The sequence below is a fragment of the Ipomoea nil genome, unplaced genomic scaffold, assembly GCF_001879475.1.
Source record: "Ipomoea nil cultivar Tokyo-kokei standard unplaced genomic scaffold, Asagao_1.1 scaffold2280, whole genome shotgun sequence".
NCBI classification, from domain to species: Eukaryota; Viridiplantae; Streptophyta; class Magnoliopsida; order Solanales; family Convolvulaceae; genus Ipomoea; species Ipomoea nil.
The window spans coordinates 3,418,415-3,438,202 of record NW_017618708.1 but is presented as its reverse complement, the minus strand read 5'-3'; the positions used below and the strand labels follow the sequence as shown (position 1 = coordinate 3,438,202).

At 34.5% G+C, this 19,788-nt stretch overlaps 2 protein-coding genes across 6 annotated transcripts in view; both read left to right on the top strand.

Annotated features, from left to right (window-relative positions):
- LOC109150892 (putative late blight resistance protein homolog R1B-16) overlaps positions 1-14,770 on the top strand; it is a 23,006-nt gene extending 8,236 nt beyond the window's left edge. The window contains exons 2-4 of one of the 5 annotated variants that reach the window (XM_019298888.1): positions 4,604-4,615; positions 11,463-14,157; positions 14,361-14,770. In XM_019298888.1, the coding sequence (XP_019154433.1) occupies positions 11,476-14,157; positions 14,361-14,366 (2,688 nt within the window). In that variant the 5' untranslated portion in view covers positions 4,604-4,615; positions 11,463-11,475 and the 3' untranslated portion in view covers positions 14,367-14,770. Of the gene's footprint in view, positions 1-4,603; positions 4,616-8,100; positions 8,185-11,446; positions 14,158-14,357 lie in introns of those variants that run through there. The other 4 variants (XM_019298890.1, XM_019298889.1, XM_019298887.1 and 1 more) reach the window with 4 other exon arrangements.
- LOC109150798 (putative disease resistance RPP13-like protein 3) lies at positions 14,496-19,788 on the top strand. Its single transcript, XM_019298775.1, has 3 exons — positions 14,496-14,567; positions 18,931-19,362; positions 19,405-19,788. Exons 1-3 carry the CDS (start codon positions 14,496-14,498, stop codon positions 19,786-19,788), a joined length of 888 nt encoding a protein of 295 aa, XP_019154320.1.

Below are 19,788 nucleotides of genomic sequence, written 5' to 3'. Positions count from 1 at the left end.
GGGAGAAAGCTATTTTGATGAGGACCAATCAGACGACACATAATGGGTCTCATACGGTTGACAAGAACTTTAGACACCACTTTGAAGGCCACATTCAGAAGGGTGATGGGCCTAAAGTCAGCTGCCGTCTCCGGGGTGTCTTTTTTCGGGATGAGAGTAATAAAAGCCCAAAGAAGAGACGTCGGAACCTTACTACTTGACAGCACTTGATTAACTAGCCCAGTTAGGGCCGGGCCAATCTCCTCCCAAAAATTTTGATAGAAGGCCGCCGGTATACCATCTGGCCCCGGGCTACCAAATTTCTTCATTCCAAAGACAGCTTTTTTGACTTCTTCCATAGAGGCTCTTCGGATTAACTGATTGGCCTGGTGCCTCGAGATCTTGTGGGACTCCGGAATATTTATCATTTCTGACCCATCTCGTCGGTCCATCCTGTTAAAAAGAGACGAAAAAAACGAGGTGATATGGTTAGATAGGATAGAAGGATCATCCGTCCAATTACCTTGCACCTTGAGAAACCTGATCCTGTTTTTATTCCTCCTAATTACAGCGGTGTTGTGGTAGAAACGAGTATTTCTGTCCCCGTCTTTTATCCAAATAGCCCTGGATTTCTGGAACCAAAGAGCCTCCTCCTGATCCAATACCTGATTGAGTTCCGAAGTTAGCTTTTTTTCTAGTGCTTGAAGACCTCCCGAGGTAGCATAATTGGTATTGGTTTGGATGCCCTGTATTCTGGCCTCTAGGATACGTTTGCGTTTAAAAATATTCCCAAACACCTCATGGTTCCAAGTCTTGCTCTGTTCAGTAATTTTATTAATAATGACATCAATGTCATGGTCCTCCGAGTTCGTGGCGTTTTTCCAAATCAACCCATAGTCGTTTCTACTAAGCCAAGCAGCTTCGAACCGAAACGGACGAAGGTTCCTATCCGGCGGGGACCCCGCTTCTTCCATGAAGAGAATGGGATTGTGGTCAGAATGGAGTCTTGGAAGCACAACAACCTTGGCCTCAGGAAAGGCCATCTAGGCACTCATATTCCAAAGAACTCTGTCGAGACGACGCAACTGGGTAACCCGGTTCCCCGCTAGGCGGCACCAAGTAAACTTGGCTCCTACTGATCCGGGGTCAAGCAGCCCACAGCCACTGAAAGCATCACCAAACTTATGCATGGCTAAGTTACTAGTATTCTCACTGCCCCATTGTTCATCCACAGCGGCTATATCATTAAGATCGCCGAGAAGAACCCAAGAGCCTTGAATAGAGGTGCTAAACTGCTTACAATCCTCCCAGAACCTACTTTTTGCCATAAGATTAGGCCTAACATAGGCAAAGGTGATATAACAGCTATCCGGTCTATTGTTAACCTTTGTATGGATGGCCTGAGAAGAGTGCCTGATGATCTCAATGTCAATTTGCCCTTGTTTCCAGAAGAGGAGCAAACCACCTGCAAAACCCATGGGCTCAACCAAAAAATGATTAGTGTACCCTAAGTTACTAGCCATGTTCACCATGCCCTCCACTTTGGAGGACCGGATCTCGAGGAGGCATAGGGCGTCCGCTCTGGACGAGGTCAAGAGCTCTTTTACGTGCTTTCGTGCCCGACCGTTAACGACGCCCCTGCAGTTCCAAGAGATGACAATCATTGGGAAACACCCGCAAGGGGGGAAGTTTGAGAACCGCCTTCCCCGGGCGTGGAACGAGATAGAGGGGCTGTCTGGTCAACAGCCAAACCCCCCAGAACACTATCAGGGGGGTATTAACAAAGCTACCAAAATGAAACACCGAGTTCACCCCTTCATGATCCCTTGCATTACCAGGAGCAAAGAGGACTTAATTATAACCTTCAGAAACCCTTTGGGACCAACCTCCTCTACCTGTACCTCTGCTAGCACCTCTACGAGCCGAAGGGGAGCCACCACGCCCCCCCATTAGAAAGGCTGGTATGCCGCTGTACAGGAGCCTTGGACCTAGCCGTAGCAGTAGGTTGTTCAGGTAATGGCGTAGCTCCTTGCATGGAAGGAGCCAGAGGTGGCGAGGCAGGGATCGAAGACTTACCTTTGGAGTTCTCTCCAGGAACTCCACTCTGGGTTTTTCTGTTTGCCGAACGATTGCTACTAGCTCCCGGACCATCCAAGCCAGAACGCGATCGAAGATGATTCCCAGAGCTTTGTTTGGAATGGGCACGGGGAGGAGGATTGTTTTGTTTTTGTTTGCGTTGATTTTTTTTAGCAGCAACACCTTTGCGTTTCCGGGTAACAAGCATCCACTCACCATATTTGGCTCTTGATTCAGTCACCTGTGTAGCCTGCGGTTCCGGCATGGGGTCAATATCTGGATCCTTTTCCATGGCCGGAGTTTCATTAAGATCCATTGCATTGGAGGGAGGACTAACATTGGTCGTTTTTAGCGGACAAGATTGTTCTCGATGACCAACCAAGCCACAGTCGAAACAAACAACATGAAAGCCTTCGTACTCCACCACCTGAAGTCGATCATTCACCCATATCTCCGAGACCAGAGGTTTATCAAGGTCGATTTCGACCGCTGCTCTCGCAAAACGACCTTTGGTCACAGCAATGGTAGTTCTATCAAGTTTTAGCGGTTTTCCCACACTTTCTAGGATCTTCTTAATAATGTCATCCCTGAAGTATTCCGGGAAAAGGTTCGGCATTCTCACCCAGACAGCCATTTTTGAAAGCTTGGCCGTGGCAGGATTGAACTGAGGCTCCCATCTTTGAGTAACAAGATAGTTATCAAAGATTTTCCAAGGGCCACTTAAAAGAACATGCAGGTAGTCACGCCTGTTCTCAAAACGGACAATGAAGCAGCCATAGCCAAGCTCTATCAACTCGAACTTACCCTGTAAATTCCACATCGTCAGCAACTTATTGTTGAGCACGTGATTACTGATGTTCTTGCCCAGAAATTTGATGATTAAGGCAAGCTTCCATCTATGACACAACTCTTTTCTAACTTCCAAAGGGATGTAAACTCTTGGGATCCCATCCTCTCGCGGTGTCGTGTCCATGTCCCCATCCGGTTCGAGAACTGGATCTTCAAACGCCCAGTCGTTGATGTCAGTCGAAGGTGGATCATCCCCTTCGAGAGTTGACGGAGGACCAAGCGTATCTGCAAAGGAACGTTTCGTCGTACAGGCCTTCTTGTGGGTATGCTGCGCTGGTTCCGTATCCATCTCTTGATCCAGAGGCGGAGGGTTAGCGGCCACCGGCGGCGCCTGCATGGCCAGCGTTCCGCCGTAGCCTGCCGTAACGGCTAGGGCAGGCGCGGGAAAGATACCAAAAATAGCTAAGCAAACGCAAGGAAAGAATCGCCTCTAACGGGAGAGAATTCTCGTCATGGATGCATAAATGTTATCCTGTGAGTGCTTACTTATTTAGTTCTCTCAATTTTCAGACAGGGGTGCTAACTTATTAATTGCAAGATGTTTTAAATTGTTGTTCATGATATATTATGAGTTTTGAAATTTTCATTTTAATTTACTTCTCAAATAATATTTTTGCTTGGGGACAACAAATATTTTTCACTTGCGCTGCCTTAATCACATGACGAGCTGAGAGATGGAAATTGATTTATATTACGGAGTAATTATTATCCCCACTACGCGCTGATGCCGGAAAGAAATTGCCCCAACAAAATTAAGTATTAAATTAATCAATTTCAGCTCTGCACATGATGGGCATATAATATAATAATGAGCTATTTTAGCCTCACTTTTTCCATAGAAAATTTGATCCCTCTTCTTATTAAATTGCACTGCACCATAATTCTCAACTCGATCATATCAAATGAGCGCCATGTTCCAACAGATCTGTTTGGAGTCGAACAACAAAATCTACTGAATGTGCACTGAAGATGAAGTCAATGACAATACTACTCAAAAAAGAATTAAGAAGAATTAGAAAATTTTAAATTAAAAGTAATATTTATTTAAACTATTATTTTTAGACTAAGTATTTAGACAAAGTTGCAAACATTTATTTTAGTGTCAATTATAATCAACATCTCATATATTATCTTGCATTTATATATTTTGAATTACTGATTTAAATAAACAAATTCAACATTTATTACCTATGCATGAACATCTCTTATATAATATGCATTAATATACTTTGAAATACTTATTTAAAAATAATTATTGGGTATTATCTCATTTGCGCAAAGCGCGTAAAAGAACTAGTTATTTAATTTAATAAGAATAAAATAGAGTACTAATTATGCCAACTTTGATTGACTGAAAATCTTACCCCTTAACGCGCCAGCGATCGAGCGTGTGCAGTCTGTGCACATGTTGTGCGTGAAACGCTTGAGCCTGCGATAATTCTTTTCATTCTTCTCTCTCATAGGGGCTCACAAAAAACTCTTCTCTTGCAGGAAAAAAAATGCTTCTCTCTCATTCTTTTCTTTCACCCACACTATAGTGGGCTCCACAAAAAATCAACAAAAACCTGCTAGTGTGGTTGCTCTAAGTGGGTGAAATATAATTCATCTACTATAAAAGTTATGTCCAATTTTTGCCTAACACATTCTCAGTCATGCCTATCACAGATGGACTTCTTAATTATTTTTTGAGATTTATCGACTACTACATAGAGTGACGTTGATTTACCCGTGCACACTGTACACATTCGGACAAAAAAGTTGCAAATGGGTTGACGTTATCCTTCTTGATCGGTCAAAGTTGGTTAGGCAAACAACGCGTTAGTGTCGTCAGACAATTATGGTGGCCTAGTTTGACCAGAGTAGGAATGCTACTCGTAAATATGCACACGCCAGATACCTAACGCGTGCACACCACCGTTATATATACCTCTTGTTAACAAATAAAAAAACAAGCCCTTCCAATTTTAAAATCTTTTTCTTTAAAAATGTCCCACCAACATGAATTCACGCACACACCAAATATTAATCTCGGGTTTTAAAATTAAAAACTTCAAAAAAAAAAAAAAAACTCCCATCCATTCAATTTGCACACGCCAAAACATATATACGCACACACTAACGTAATATACGCCACATGTCGGAAACAAAAAAAAAAAAAATCAATTGCACTATTTAAGTTTTTTTCTCAAAAACAAACCCACAACGTATACTAACTCACACACCAACTAATTATCTTGAAAATCCTAAAAAAAAAATTGCATAGAACCAAGTCCATACAAAATGTATATACGCACATACTAACGTAAAATACGTCACATGTCGGAAAGACAGAAAAAAAAAAAAAAAAAACAGTTGCACTATTTAAGTCTTTTACTCAAAAACAAACCCACAACGTATACTAACGCACACAACAACTAATAATCTTGAAAACCCTAGCGGGACATTTGGTTGGAATGAGAGAATTATGTGGGAAAGGAATTGCAATTGCATGGGAGATGAATTACTAGGAATAAAGTGGAAATTAAAATCCAGTGTTTGGTTTACAAGAATAAAATTACTGGGAAATACAATTTCAATGTTTGGTATACATTGGAATTAAAAGGGAATAAGTAGTATAAAGATCAAAATGCACATTGTTGTTGTCAGGTATCAATTTTAGGTTAAAAGATGGTGGGGGTGGGGGGGGGGGGGGGGGAGAGGTAATTTTGTCTCATCATTATCTTTTTTTCTTCCCAAGATCCATGGAATTAAAATCCCAAGGGGGACATGCGATTTTAATTCCATGAAAATAAGGGAATTGCAATTTCGTGGAATTGCAATTCCTTCCAACCAAACTAAGGAATTTAGTAGCCTTTGAAATTTGATTGGAATGGAATTTAAATTCCCTCCAACCAAACGCCCTGTAAAAAAAAAAAAAAAAAAAAAAAAAAAAAAAAAAAATGCATAGAACCAAGTCCATACAAAATGCACACGCCATCGATCTTATTCGCACACACCACCGTAAAGAATTAGTAAAAAAAAATTACAATTGCACGTACCAGTATTGTGACTATTCATTTGCAAGCTCTGAATTGATGTCATATTCAGCCTACTCTACGCACATTTTCTCTTCAACAACTCTGTACACATGTTATAACTAGTTGTTGCCACTTATATTGTCCCTAATATCAAGCTAATGCTTTCAATTTGATTCTCACCCAATTTAAACACATGACTACAATTACTTGTTTATCCTTCTAGTTTAAATATATTCTTAATTAATTTACATTTCTCTTTCAATCTTAACCATCTATTAACAATGAATTAATGGGTGTGATGAGATCTCATGATCTCATGCATTATAGCCTTATAGGGTCTCACTGGATTCGCACCCATATATATATATATATATATATATATATATATATATATATATATATATATATATATATATATATACATACACAAGCGGACTGCAGGCTCGTAGGTCAAACCTTTACATATAGGTCTGGGCCTATTTAACTAAATAGGCTTTAAAATTGACCTAAGTTTGACTTTTTTACTAAACAAGTCAGGCCCCAAATAGGTCAGGTCATAATTCCCTACAAAGGGCGTGGTCTATTCCATCCCTAGTTCAATCATTATTGTGTGGACCATGGTCCATACATGCAGTATGGACCATGTTTTATATATTGTAAAATAATGTACGTTTAGTATATTAAAAATGTATTTTTTGTTATGGTCTAAACAACACTGTATGGACAATAATTTTCCCCCTAATTGATGTACATGAATTTGACTCAATACGTAGTGTGTTGCATCTTAAATTATTATGGTTTCTGCTTCTGATATGAAGTTGCTGTTATTTCTTCATCTCAGCTGATTTTTCCATCTAAAATGGATTAATTAGTAGGAGTTTAAGTACGTATTCCACTTGCGCTGCCTTAATCACATGAGGAGCTGAGAAATGGAAATTGAATTATATTAATTATTGTTGGGAAAAATCCCTTTGCCTGTGACAAATAAAATCACAGAATCGATAAGAGCACAAATACGAAATAGTACAAAATAGTCTAAATAAATAACAAACACAAGAGACACATGATTTACGTGAAAAACCCCAAATCGAGGAAAAATCACGGGATAAAGTTTTCACTATAACAAATTTCGGGTACAAAGTTTCAGACTATCACACGAGTCATATATCATAAAATCATCAAATACAACAATACTAGGCCAAATACATTCTATTATGTTCACAGGCTAGAAAGAATAATATCTCGTACTCCAAATATTCAACCACCACAAATATGATAAAATGAATATAAATAGTACGAGATTACCAAACGATGTCAGGAACAAACGAGTTGATTGACCTCTACAAATATTTGATTAGTACCCAAGAGTTTCGGCAAACCAACGCCACGAACTGCGTCAAAATGGAGGATGAAACAAATGAAATGATTTCCTTTCCCCTTCACTCCCAAATGAAGGAAGACTTTTGAGAAAATGTTTCTCTCTCTATTTTCTACTATCTTCTACCTCTGCACAATGAAAGTAGTAGAGTATGTATATATCAACCAAAGGCAATTAATTTTACCTCATTTCATGCTAACCGCAGAAATGGGGATGGAATAAAGAAATCCATTTTTTCAAATTTTCACACCTATGCAAAAGGAGTGTGAAATAAAGAAAAAGAAACTTCCTCTTCTTGACTTCTGTCGAACAGTTCCACCGCCAAGCAACTTTTAAAAATTCAACAAATATCTGTTATAGTAAATACAAAAATATACTTAGTCCAAATTAAACTATTTACCACATAAGAGGGAAATCCAACCCAACCATTATTATTCCCACTACGCGCAGCTGGCGGAAAGAAATTGCCCCAACAAAATTAAGTATTAAATTAATCAATTTCAGCTCTGCACATGATGGGCATAATATAATAATGAGGTATTTTAGCCTCACTTCTTCCATAGAAAATTTGATCCCTCTTCTTATTAAATTGCACCTACCTGAATTCTCAACTCGATCATATGAAATGAGCGCCATGTTCCAACAGATCTGTTTGGCGTCGAACAACAAAATTCACAGCCATACAATACAAAGTCCTTAGCAGCAACAAGCAAGGAAGAAGAAGAAGAAGAAGTAGTGGCCCCACCATCATCCTCAGCCGCCATCTGGTTTCTTCAAGCTAAGGACTCAATTACCGCCATGTGGAGATCGATAAGCTTAGCTATTTGCTTCAATTGTGGTGATCGATAGGGTGAAGAGAGACTGGATTTCTTAATGCTGGTTTAGGTATTCTTCTTCTTCTTCTTCTTCCTGTTCTTATTTATATGATGAAAAGCTACAAACTTCAATTTGGGGATTTCATTAATATGAACAGCAAGAAGCTTCAATTTGGGGATTCCTCGGTGGAAAAATTTAAACATTTCTTTTTTAATTTTTTTTTAATATCTACCTGACAATGTGTTGAATATTTATAAATGTAATAGTTTTTTAGGCGCAATTGAGATAATGCTTAATGTTTTTTTTTTAAATAAGTATTTAAAGTATATCAAGCCAAAATTATATTGAAATTATTCATGCATAGATAATTGAATATTAAATTTGCGTATTTAGATAGTCAATTCTAAGTTTCTGCAGGATAATATAGTCAAGATTGATTATAATTGTTAATAAAATAATTGTATATGTATGGTTGAAACCAAATACGGGACATAAGGGAGAGCAAATAAAAATTAGGGCATAAAATATTAAATATAAACTATATTGAAGAGCTAATTGTTTATTTCCGAACAAGGACATTGCGAGATAATTTTTCACTTCAATTTGTTGTATGATTTGAATGCTCTTTTTGTCAATGAATCCCCCAAGTAGTTAATATGGTTAGCTTAATTATATTTTTTATTTTTTTTAAATAATAATAATAATAATAATTTTTTGTTGTAGCTACTAAATTATTATTTCTACAAATCTAATAAGAGTGAATAATGTTAGGCCCTTAACTGGAACAAAAAAAATGTCGGTACTAATTGTTTCTTAAAATGAATGGTTCATATTATTTTGATTTTAGTATCTTTTAATGATTTTCCTTATTTACCCTCTATTATATTATTTTCTTCCCTTAAATAACCCTAAATTCCGTTAGTTTAAACTTTAGTAACGGAATATTCCGTTAACTATTTATTATTCTTAACATACTCTTAATTTATATAAGGTCTTAGGTTTGAACCTCATCCCAAGTATAGTTGGCATAATTGTTAAACATATATTATGAATATATTAAAATGTATATATATATATATATATATATATATATATATATATATATATATATATATATATATAAAATTTAACATAAACTTTGGTCAAATAATTAGCTCGACTAAATACATAGCATTCAAAGTTGAACATCAGAGATTATAAATCAGGAACTACTTTAAAATCATTTGATTTTCTTGAATTTTTTATTTAAAAAAAAAATTAGGTTATGTGTTTTTTTTTTTTTGGTTTAATTAATCTTCTTCTGATTATTTAGAACAAAACTTAATATTTCAATTATGCTTTTGCATTATTGGAATGATTTAGGCCATTATGGTATTAATATTTTTTGTACTTTTTTTTATAATGGTACAATTGTACATTACTTTTTACAAATATTCTACTATTATTTTTTTTATCAGACAAAATTGTTCTTACATCATTGTCAAACCTACGCGGCCTAACTACAAAGTTGTTGATCATAAATACAATTATACATGAACTCTAAAACGGTAGGATCATTTTTCAAATAATTGACAATGTTAACATCCTACGAGCTCCAAGTGAGCAAGTTTACACATCAAAATTTTATCAATGCATGAAAACTTCAAAAGAAATTTGTAAGTTAATTTTTACTATATCATTATATTAATATCTATTGTAACCATATATTTTGAATTATTTATTATCATTCTCTATTGACAGCAATTGTAGCAATTGTCATGGACAAACTCTCAAAACAATTTGTCTCAACAAGGAATGGAAATTAAAAAGAATCATTGATTTCATTATTCTTGAAAAAAAGTATGTACCACACTTTATTACTCTTATTAATTAAATAAATTAGTAGCTACAATAAAAAATAATACATATACATTTAATTAATTTAGAATTAGATGTCTATAATGCTTTATTTAAAAAAAATTATTCATTATAAACAATTTTAAAGAAATATAATTTCATTAGTTATATTATCTTTATTTTTTACAATTCAAAGATTCCTTACCTTCAAATTTATTAATTTATTATATTCACTACATTGTTCATTGTCTTCTTTTTTCCATTATCTTGTAATTAAATATCAATGTTATAATACAAAACATGTTATATATATATATATATATATATATATATATATATATATATATATATATATATATATATATATATATATATATATATATATATATATATATATATATATATTTATTTATTTATTTATTTATTTATTTATTTATTTATTTACTAAGTATTTTATACAAATATAATAAATATTAATATTTTGTTCATACTTTCACATGATAACCTACGGCACACATCTCACAACACATGAAACAAGTAGGGAAAAAACTACCACTACTAAATACCAATATAGGTGTTTGTACGCTAAAGAGTTAATATTACAACTAAAATCTCAGTCATATACACAGCAAGGCAAATCTAAAACTTTCTACGCTATAATCTCATTGTATGATGAATCCCTCTATGCTGCTACCAGTAACCTAATTGCACATGACACACTATTGAAGATGAAAACAATAACAATGCTAACCAAAAGAGAATTAAGAAGAATTAGAAAAATTTAAATCAGCTTTCAAAAAAAAAAAAAAAAAAAATTTAAATCAAAAGTAGTATTTATTTAGACTATCGCTTTAAGACTAAGTATTTAGACTAACGTTATTACAAAGTTGCAAACATTTATTTTAGTGACAATTATAATCAATCTCTCATATATTATCTTGTATATACTTTAAATTACCGATTTAAATAAACAAATTCAACATTTATTTACCTATGCATGAACATCTCTTATATATTATTGCATTCATATACTTTGAAATAATTATTTAAAGATAATTATTGGGCATTATCCCATTCGCGCAAAGCGCGTACAAAAACTAGTAATTTAATAAGAGTAAAATAAAGTACTAATTATGCCAACTTTGATTGAGATGGGGTTCGAACCTAAGATCTTTCTTACTGAAATCAATGAATAAGTTAACGGTGAACTAACCGAAATTAACGAAAAAGATAATATTTAACGGAAAAGTTAACGGATAATCATATTTATTAAGAATAAATTAGAAAATCTTAAAGAAAAATTAAAATATGATCAATCTGAGCCATTCATTTGATTAAAAATTTTGACCGCCATTTTTTCTACCCATTATAGGTCTAACTCTCTTGGCTCTTATTAGTATATATATATATATATATATATATATATATATATATATATATATATTTATATATATATACATACATATTTCATTTGCATCACATATTTCATTTCTTCTTTGCTCTGCTCTGATCAGATTATCGCAAATGGCTTATGCTGCTGTAACTTCGCTTAAAGGAACACTCCATCTACACTTCTTGCAATCACAACCAAGCTTCCCTGTTCAAGACAACCAAGAGATAGTTGAATCTCTCCATGAAAATCTTGGTTTCCTCCAAGAAGTTCTTGAGAAATCTGAGATCGCCTATGATAATTCGGCGATGAAACGTTTAGAGGCAGAGATGAGAGATGTAGCATTCAAAGCTGAAGAAAGGATCGAGATGGAGTTGAGTGGCATATATCTAGCAAAGGGTTGGACGAAGCGTATTCGTATAAAGGCTTCCCTTCTCAGGCTTCGTGGAATCTTCAATCAAGCAGTAAAACAGACTGATTACCTCAAGGAGTTGATTAAAATTAGTGCAAAGGGTCCATCACAAGGTGAAATGATGCGACGAAGTGGACTACTCCTTGCTTCAACATCATCGCCGCTTGCTGATCCAGAACGCCAGAATAATATTCATGTGAGTAAATTTTCCAAAATCGCTTCAAAGTTTGACAGTAGAATGGTTGGATGCGACAAGGAACTCAAGACGGTATTGGATAAGCTCAGGCGACAATCAGCTGAACAGCTCCAAGTTGTATCAATCGTTGGCATGGGAGGAATAGGCAAGACCACTTTAGCTGGGGAAGTCTACAAGGATCCATCAATTACATCTTATTTTTACAAGCAAGCATGGGTTACTGTATCCCAAGAGTATACCGTGGTGCAAATGCTCAGATGCCTTATTGGTTGTGTTAGTGCATCAAGTGATGAACAAAGCAGCAATGACCAAGCCCAATTAGCAGAAAGCCTGCGTAAACGCTTGAAGGGTCAGAGATACTTGATAGTGATAGATGATATATGGAGCATAGAAGCTTGGGATAGTGTGCAAAGGTGCTTTCCAGATGATAATAATAGAAGCCGTATACTATTGACTTCTCGGCTGAGAGAGGTGGCTGAATATGCTGCTACTTCAGGTAACTCTATCATTAACCTGTCTTTCTTAGATGCCAATGAAAGTTGGAATCTCTACTGCAATGTGTTTGGTAAAACAGAATTTCTTTCGGTGTTTGAGCAAATTGGTAAAGACATAGTGAAGAAATGTAAAGGATTACCTCTAGCTATTACTTTAGTAGCTAGTCTTCTCTCCAAGACAGAGGAGAAGGTGGAAAAGTGGAAGAATGTTGCAGAAAGTGTAATTGGTGATTCTATTGAAGCATGTTCAAGTGTACTATCTTTGAGTTACAACCAATTACCACACCCCTCTAAAGCTTGTTTTCTATATTTTGGGGTTTTTCCAGAAGATTATGAAATCCCGGTAAAGAAGTTAGTTAAGTTGTGGGCAGCAGAGGGATTTCTCGAGGCAGTGAACAATAAGAATCTGGAGGAAGTGGCCACGGAATGCTTGCAAGATCTTGTTGATAGAAGTCTTGTTCTAGTTGGTAAACAGAGTTATAATGGCAAAATCAAGACAATTAGGATGCATGATCTTTTGCGAGACTTGTGCTTAAGAGAAGCTCGATGTGAAAATCTCTTGAATGTCATTGGAAATGATTATCATGGTGCTGATGTTGGACTAGTAAAACTTCCATTTTACAAGAGGAAATCACATCACTTGTTTTCAAAAGCTTGTCCTTGGATAAGTATTAATCCTAGATGTTACTATATTCCAGTTGGATCTAAGTGCTTTGACAAATTCCATTCCTTACACTCTGTTGATCATATTGATTTCAGGATTAAGGTGCTTTGTCACTTCAAACTATTAAGAGTAGTAGACATGAAGCTTGGAATCTGGAACATTGGAGATAAGATGCTATATATGGCAAATCTTGTTCACTTGAGATACTTAGCTTTGTCCCTAAGTGAAAAAGTAGGCCCTCTTAAACTAAAGTTCTTTGAGCATTGGAATATGCAAAGTTTTATTGTCCGTGGATGTGGTGTTATATTGGATTCCCGTGAGGCATCTCGAATTTGGAAAATGCCATTGTTAAGGAATTTTTATGTGGACATAAATCCTTTTACATTAGAGGCTTCAGAGGTTGTTCATAGAAACATAGAGACTATATCTTGGTTGCATCCGGAGTGTTGTACAGAGGATCTTTTTAGAAGGATTCCAAATTTTAAAAAATTGGGAATTAAAGGTCTAGAGGATTTTGAAAATGAAATTTCAGATGGTTTCTATAATTTTGTGCACTTGGGGCAGCTGGAGAAACTAAGCATCAAAATGTGGCATCTCGAACTTTCTAGTAGTGGCATCCCATGGGCAACTAGTTTTCTACCAAATCTTAAGAAGCTCAAATTGTTTGAGACTAGGTTGCCATGGAGTGATATGAGGCTTATTGGTATGTTGCCGAATTTAGAAATTCTAAAATTGATAGATGCTTGCCAAGGCAAAAAGTGGGAGACATCTGAGGGAGGGTTCCGTCAATTGAAAAGGTTGGTAATTGAAAGCATATGTTTCCAAGATTGGAATGTTGTGGGTGATCATTTCCCTGTGCTTCAACACTTAGAGTTACATGATTGCCGTCACTTGGAAGAGATCCCTATTACGTTTGCCGATATTACCTCACTTGAATTGATTCAATTAAATAACTGCCGGGATTCCCTTTTGACTTCTGCAAAGCGTATTCAAGATGAGCAGCAAAGCTATGGAAATGAAGCCCTCCTTGTTCGTTCTAAATATATTTGGGTCTCTTTCTATCCCTGCCTCAATTATATTATATCTCTGACTGTTTCACATTTCATGTTATCTAAACTCTTTGCAATTCCTTTGCAATCAATAATTATGTGCATGGTTTCTCTCAATTTTCTTTATCTCATATTTCCTTACCTATATAAATGGGCGTTCACCTACTTTTTTTTTTTTTTAATAACTTAATTTATTATTTCCAGTATTGATAAAAGTAAACATCTCAAAGGAAGGATGTGATGAGAAGGAAGGTAGAGAATGAATAAGGGCAGGTATGCTGCATTTGCAATCAGACTCTTGGATCTGAGTATGAGATCGAGTTTCTTGTCCTCTCATACATGAAGGCATGCAATCCATGCCAGAGTGAGTCTCTTTTGCAGATGAAGGGAAAGCTACCTGTTACTATGCAAGTAAAGCGCTTTAATTTGAAGCTTTGAGGAGGATATGCTACGTTGCCCATCTGAGATAGACTTTGTAAGAAGCTAAGTGGGGAGCTCAAGGATGAAAGAGCAATGTCTTCTTTGCAAACACCTTAATTGGATGATCCATTTATTCTTAAACAAGTTACCAAGACAGAACTGGGTATTTTGTTTATTACTTACTAGTATTTTCACTCGTGCAATGCACGGAATGAATTTGTTGTAATATATATATATATATATATATATATATATATATATATATATATAGTGGGTGCTATTGTTTTTTTAAAATGAATGGTTGATATTATTTTTTTTAATGATTTTTCTTATTTATCTTCTATTATATTATTTTTTTCTCTTAAATAACCTAAATTTTGTTAGTATAAACTAACAGACTATTCCGTTAACTATTTATTATTTTTAACTTACTCATTAATTTCTATAAGAAATACCTTAGGTTCGAACCTCATCCAATTAAGGTTGGCATAATTGTTAAACATATACTACGAATATAATATAAAATTTAACATAAACTTTAGTCAAATAATTAGTCCGACTAAATACATAACATTCAAAGTTAAGCATTAAAGATTATAAATCCAAGAACCTTAAAAATCATTTGATTTTTATGCATTTATTAAAAAAAAATAAAAAAATAAAACAAATTTAGGTTAAGTTTTTTTTTTTTTTCCCATTTAATTAATCTTCTTTTGATTATTTAGATTAGAACAAAACTTAATATTTTAATTATACTTTTGCATTATTGGTATGATTTAGGTTATTATGATATTAATATTTTTTAATGTATTTTTATAATGGTACAATTGTACATTACTTTACAAATATTATACTATTATTTTTTTATTGGACAAAATTGTTCTTACATCATTCTTAGACCTGCGCGACCTAACTACAAACTTGTTTGTCATAAATACAATTAGACCTGGACTCTAAAACGGTAGGACCATTTTCCAAAGAATTGACAATGCTGACATCTCACTGGCTCCAATTGAACAATTTACACGTCAGAATTTTATCCATGCATGAAAACTTCTAAAGAAATTTGTAAGTTAATTTTTACTATATTATTATAACAATATATATTGTAACTATATATTTTGAATTATTTATTATTTATTATCATCCTCTATTGATAAGAATTGTAAAAATTGTCATTGACAAACTCTTAAAACAATGAAGGTAAATTTAAAAAAATCAATGATTTCATTATTGTTGATGAAAAGTATGTACGCCACTTTATTATTCTTATTAAATTAAATAAATTAGTAGTTACAACAAAAAATAATGCATACGCATTTAATTAGTTTAGAATTTGATGTCTATAATGCCTTTATTTAAAAAAAAAAATTATTCATTATAAAAAATTTAAAAAGAGATATAATTTCATTAGTTATAATATTTTTATTTTCTACAATTCAAAGATTCATTACCTTCAAATTTATTATATTCACTACATTGTCCATTGTCTTCTTTTTGCATTATCTTGTAATTAAATATCAAAGTTATAATACAAAATATGTTATATATATTTATTTACCAAGTATTTTATACAAATATAATAAATTTTAATATTTTGTTAAATACTTTCACATGACAACCTACGACACATATATCACAACACATGAAACATGTAGGAGAAAACTACCACTACCAAATATCAATAGGTATTGTAGGAACCGTTGGTAGAAAACAAATAATAATCAAATAAAAATATGACTATTATTTTCTGGAAAGATGGGAAGAAAAGATGAAGAGATTTGGCTAGTGTTTGGTGTTGGGTTTTTGCAAGAGTCAACTGAGCACTCTTTCCTTAAAACCTTATTTGCCACCTCCCAAAGATGCTAGGAGTGTTGTGGCCTAGGCTTCCCAGGATAAAATTTGCTAGTGATTCAATGTTTGAGCACTCAAACAAGGAATCTGGCGAGCAAGACAAGCTATGAACACAGTATGGCTAAGAAGGAGTAGAAGCAGAGATTTTGAAGCTGGAAAATTATACTTTCGTGTTGTGTAATTCTGTGTGTAAAACTCTACTGCCCAACTCCTCCTTATATAGGGGTGAAGGATTTAAATAGCTTTTATTAGGCACTTAAGGGCACCCCTCCACTTTCCTGTAACAGCAGCCTTAAACTTGGGTTTCAATTCGAAAATTAAAAATTGGAATTAACTTCAAAAATTAATTCCGCAACAGTAGATTTGAACACCCAACGGTCACAAAACTGCACAGGTTCGTGTAGGTCGAAACTTCCAGTTTCGACCACCAGGCCACTTGGAAGTTTCGGCCGGCCCTTTTACTGTCTCGGCCCGCAAGGCCGAGACAACTGTTTCGGCCTGACCATGGCCGAGACTACAGTCGTTTGGCATAACTTAGCCCGCAAGGCCACCCATTATCCGTTTTGAACGTACAATATATCAATCTCTTCGTCTCACTACGAAGAATCCGAATCCACTTTGACCCGACCCAAATCGGAAGTGGACCCCACTGATAATTGTACCACAAAATAGCAACTTAACATGCCATTTTATGTCATTTTAAGCTATTTTTTCCAGCAGGTATTTGTAAGATAAAGAGTTAATAGTACAACTAAGATTCTAATCATCATATACACAACAATGCAAATCTAAAGCTTCTTACACCATAATCTCATTGCACAATGAATCCCTCTATGCTACCACCAGTAACCCAATTGCACATGACACACTACTAATAAAAGAAAAAAGAAAAAAATATAAAAATAGGACATGAACTGAAGATGAAGACAATGACAATACTACCCAAAAGAGAATTAAGAAGAATTAGAGAATTTTAAACAAAAATTAGTATTTATTTATACTATCGATTTTTGTTAGATATATTAAATATAATATATTTAATATAATATATATTAAATATAATATAATATATCTATAATATATATTAAATATAATATATCTATATATTATATTTATATATATTGAGAAGAGAGAGAGAGGAATAGATAATTTTATTGATGATTAGAAATGCTTGAATAACAAATCTATTTATACTAGATAAGATAATTCAAATGCTAAAATAAAGGAGTTAATGCTCCATGTAAAGCTAACATCATGGCCATGTACTGCACCTATAATTACTCCCATTATTTTTAACCAATTAACTAACTACTTGGTTTAATATTACTAATAATAATAATAATAATAATAATATTATTATTATTATTATTATTATTATTATTATTATTATTATTATTATTATTATTATAACATTGCCTCCTTTAAACCAAGTTGAATATATTGGTCATCCCAATATCCTTCTTCAATTTAAGAAATGTCTCTGTCTTCAACGGCTTCGTAAAAATATCTGCAACTTGACATTCACTCGAACAATACTCAATGTTGATTTGTTTTTCAGCAACCAGTTCTCTGATTTTGTGATACTTGATATCAATGTGTTTACTGCGACCATGAAAGACAGGATTCTTGGACAACGAAATTGCTGACTTGTTGTCACAAAAAATAGTTGTTGGTGCTTCCTGCTTGTGTTGTAAGAACTCCAAAATTCTCCTCAACCAAACTGCTTGAGTAGCACAGTTTGCTGCTGCAATATATTCTGCTTCTGCGGTTGAAAGTGCTACAATCTGCTGCTTCTTTGAAGACCAAGAAAATATGGCTGAACCAAGATAGAAAGCATATCCTGATGTGCTTTTTCTGGTCTCAATATCTCCAGCCCAATCACTGTCTGTGTACCCAACAAGTTCCACAGCTTCATTAGTAGAGTAAAAAATTCCATCATTACTCGTACCTTTGACATATCTCAGAATTCGCTTTGCTGCAGCCCAATGTGATTCTTTTGGCTCCTCCATGAATCTGCTAAGTATCCCAACTCCAAAAGAAATATCTGGCCTTGTTGCCACCAGATACCTCAGACTTCCAATTAAGCTTTTATAAGACGTAACATTCACATTCTTACCACACTCATCTTTGGACACCTTTAACTTTTCAGCTACCGGAGTTGAAGCTGGTTTGGAGTTTTCCATTTTGAACTTTTTCAAAATATCAGCAGCATACTTCTTTTGTGAAATAAAGATTCCACCATCCATCTGAACAACCTCAAGGCCAAGAAAGTAAGACATAAGACCCATATCGGTCATTTCAAACCTCTTAATGAGTGCCTCCCTGAATTCTGAGATTAACTTCAAGTTATTTCCAGTAAAAACCAGATCATCAACATACAGACAGATTAGAACAATATCACCAGAATCCGTGCATTTGACATACAAAGTGTGTTCATGAGGACATCTCATAAAACCACTTTCAACAAAATATGAATCAATGCAACCATACCACGCCCTAGGCGCTTGCTTTAAGCCAAAAGTGGAAGAATGTTGCAGAAAGTGTAATTGGTGATTCTATTGAAGCATGTTCAAGTGTACTATCTTTGAGTTACAACCAATTACCACACCCCTCTAAAGCTTGTTTTCTATATTTTGGGGTTTTTCCAGAAGATTATGAAATCCCGGTAAAGAAGTTAGTTAAGTTGTGGGCAGCAGAGGGATTTCTCGAGGCAGTGAACAATAAGAATCTGGAGGAAGTGGCCACGGAATGCTTGCAAGATCTTGTTGATAGAAGTCTTGTTCTAGTTGGTAAACAGAGTTATAATGGCAAAATCAAGACAATTAGGATGCATGATCTTTTGCGAGACTTGTGCTTAAGAGAAGCTCGATGTGAAAATCTCTTGAATGTCATTGGAAATGATTATCATGGTGCTGTTGCTGGACTAGTAAAACTTCCATTTTACAAGAGGAAATCACATCACTTGTTTTCAAAAGCTTGTCCTTGGATAAGTATTAAACCTGGATGTTACTATATTCCAGTTGGATCTAAGTGCTTTGACAAATTCCATTCCTTACACTCTGTTGATCATATTGATTTCAGCATTAAGGTGCTTTGTCACTTCAAACTATTAAGAGTAGTAGACATGAAGCTTGGATTCTGGAACTTTGAAGATAAGATGCTATATATGGCAAATCTTGTTCACTTGAGATACTTAGCTTTGTCCCTAAGTGAAAAAGTAGGCACTCTTAAACTAAAGCTCTTTGAGCATTGGAATATGCAAAGTTTTATTGTCCGTGGATGTGGTGTTATATTGGATTCCTGTGAGGCATCTCGAATTTGGAAAATGCCATTGTTAAGGAATTTTATGTGGACATAA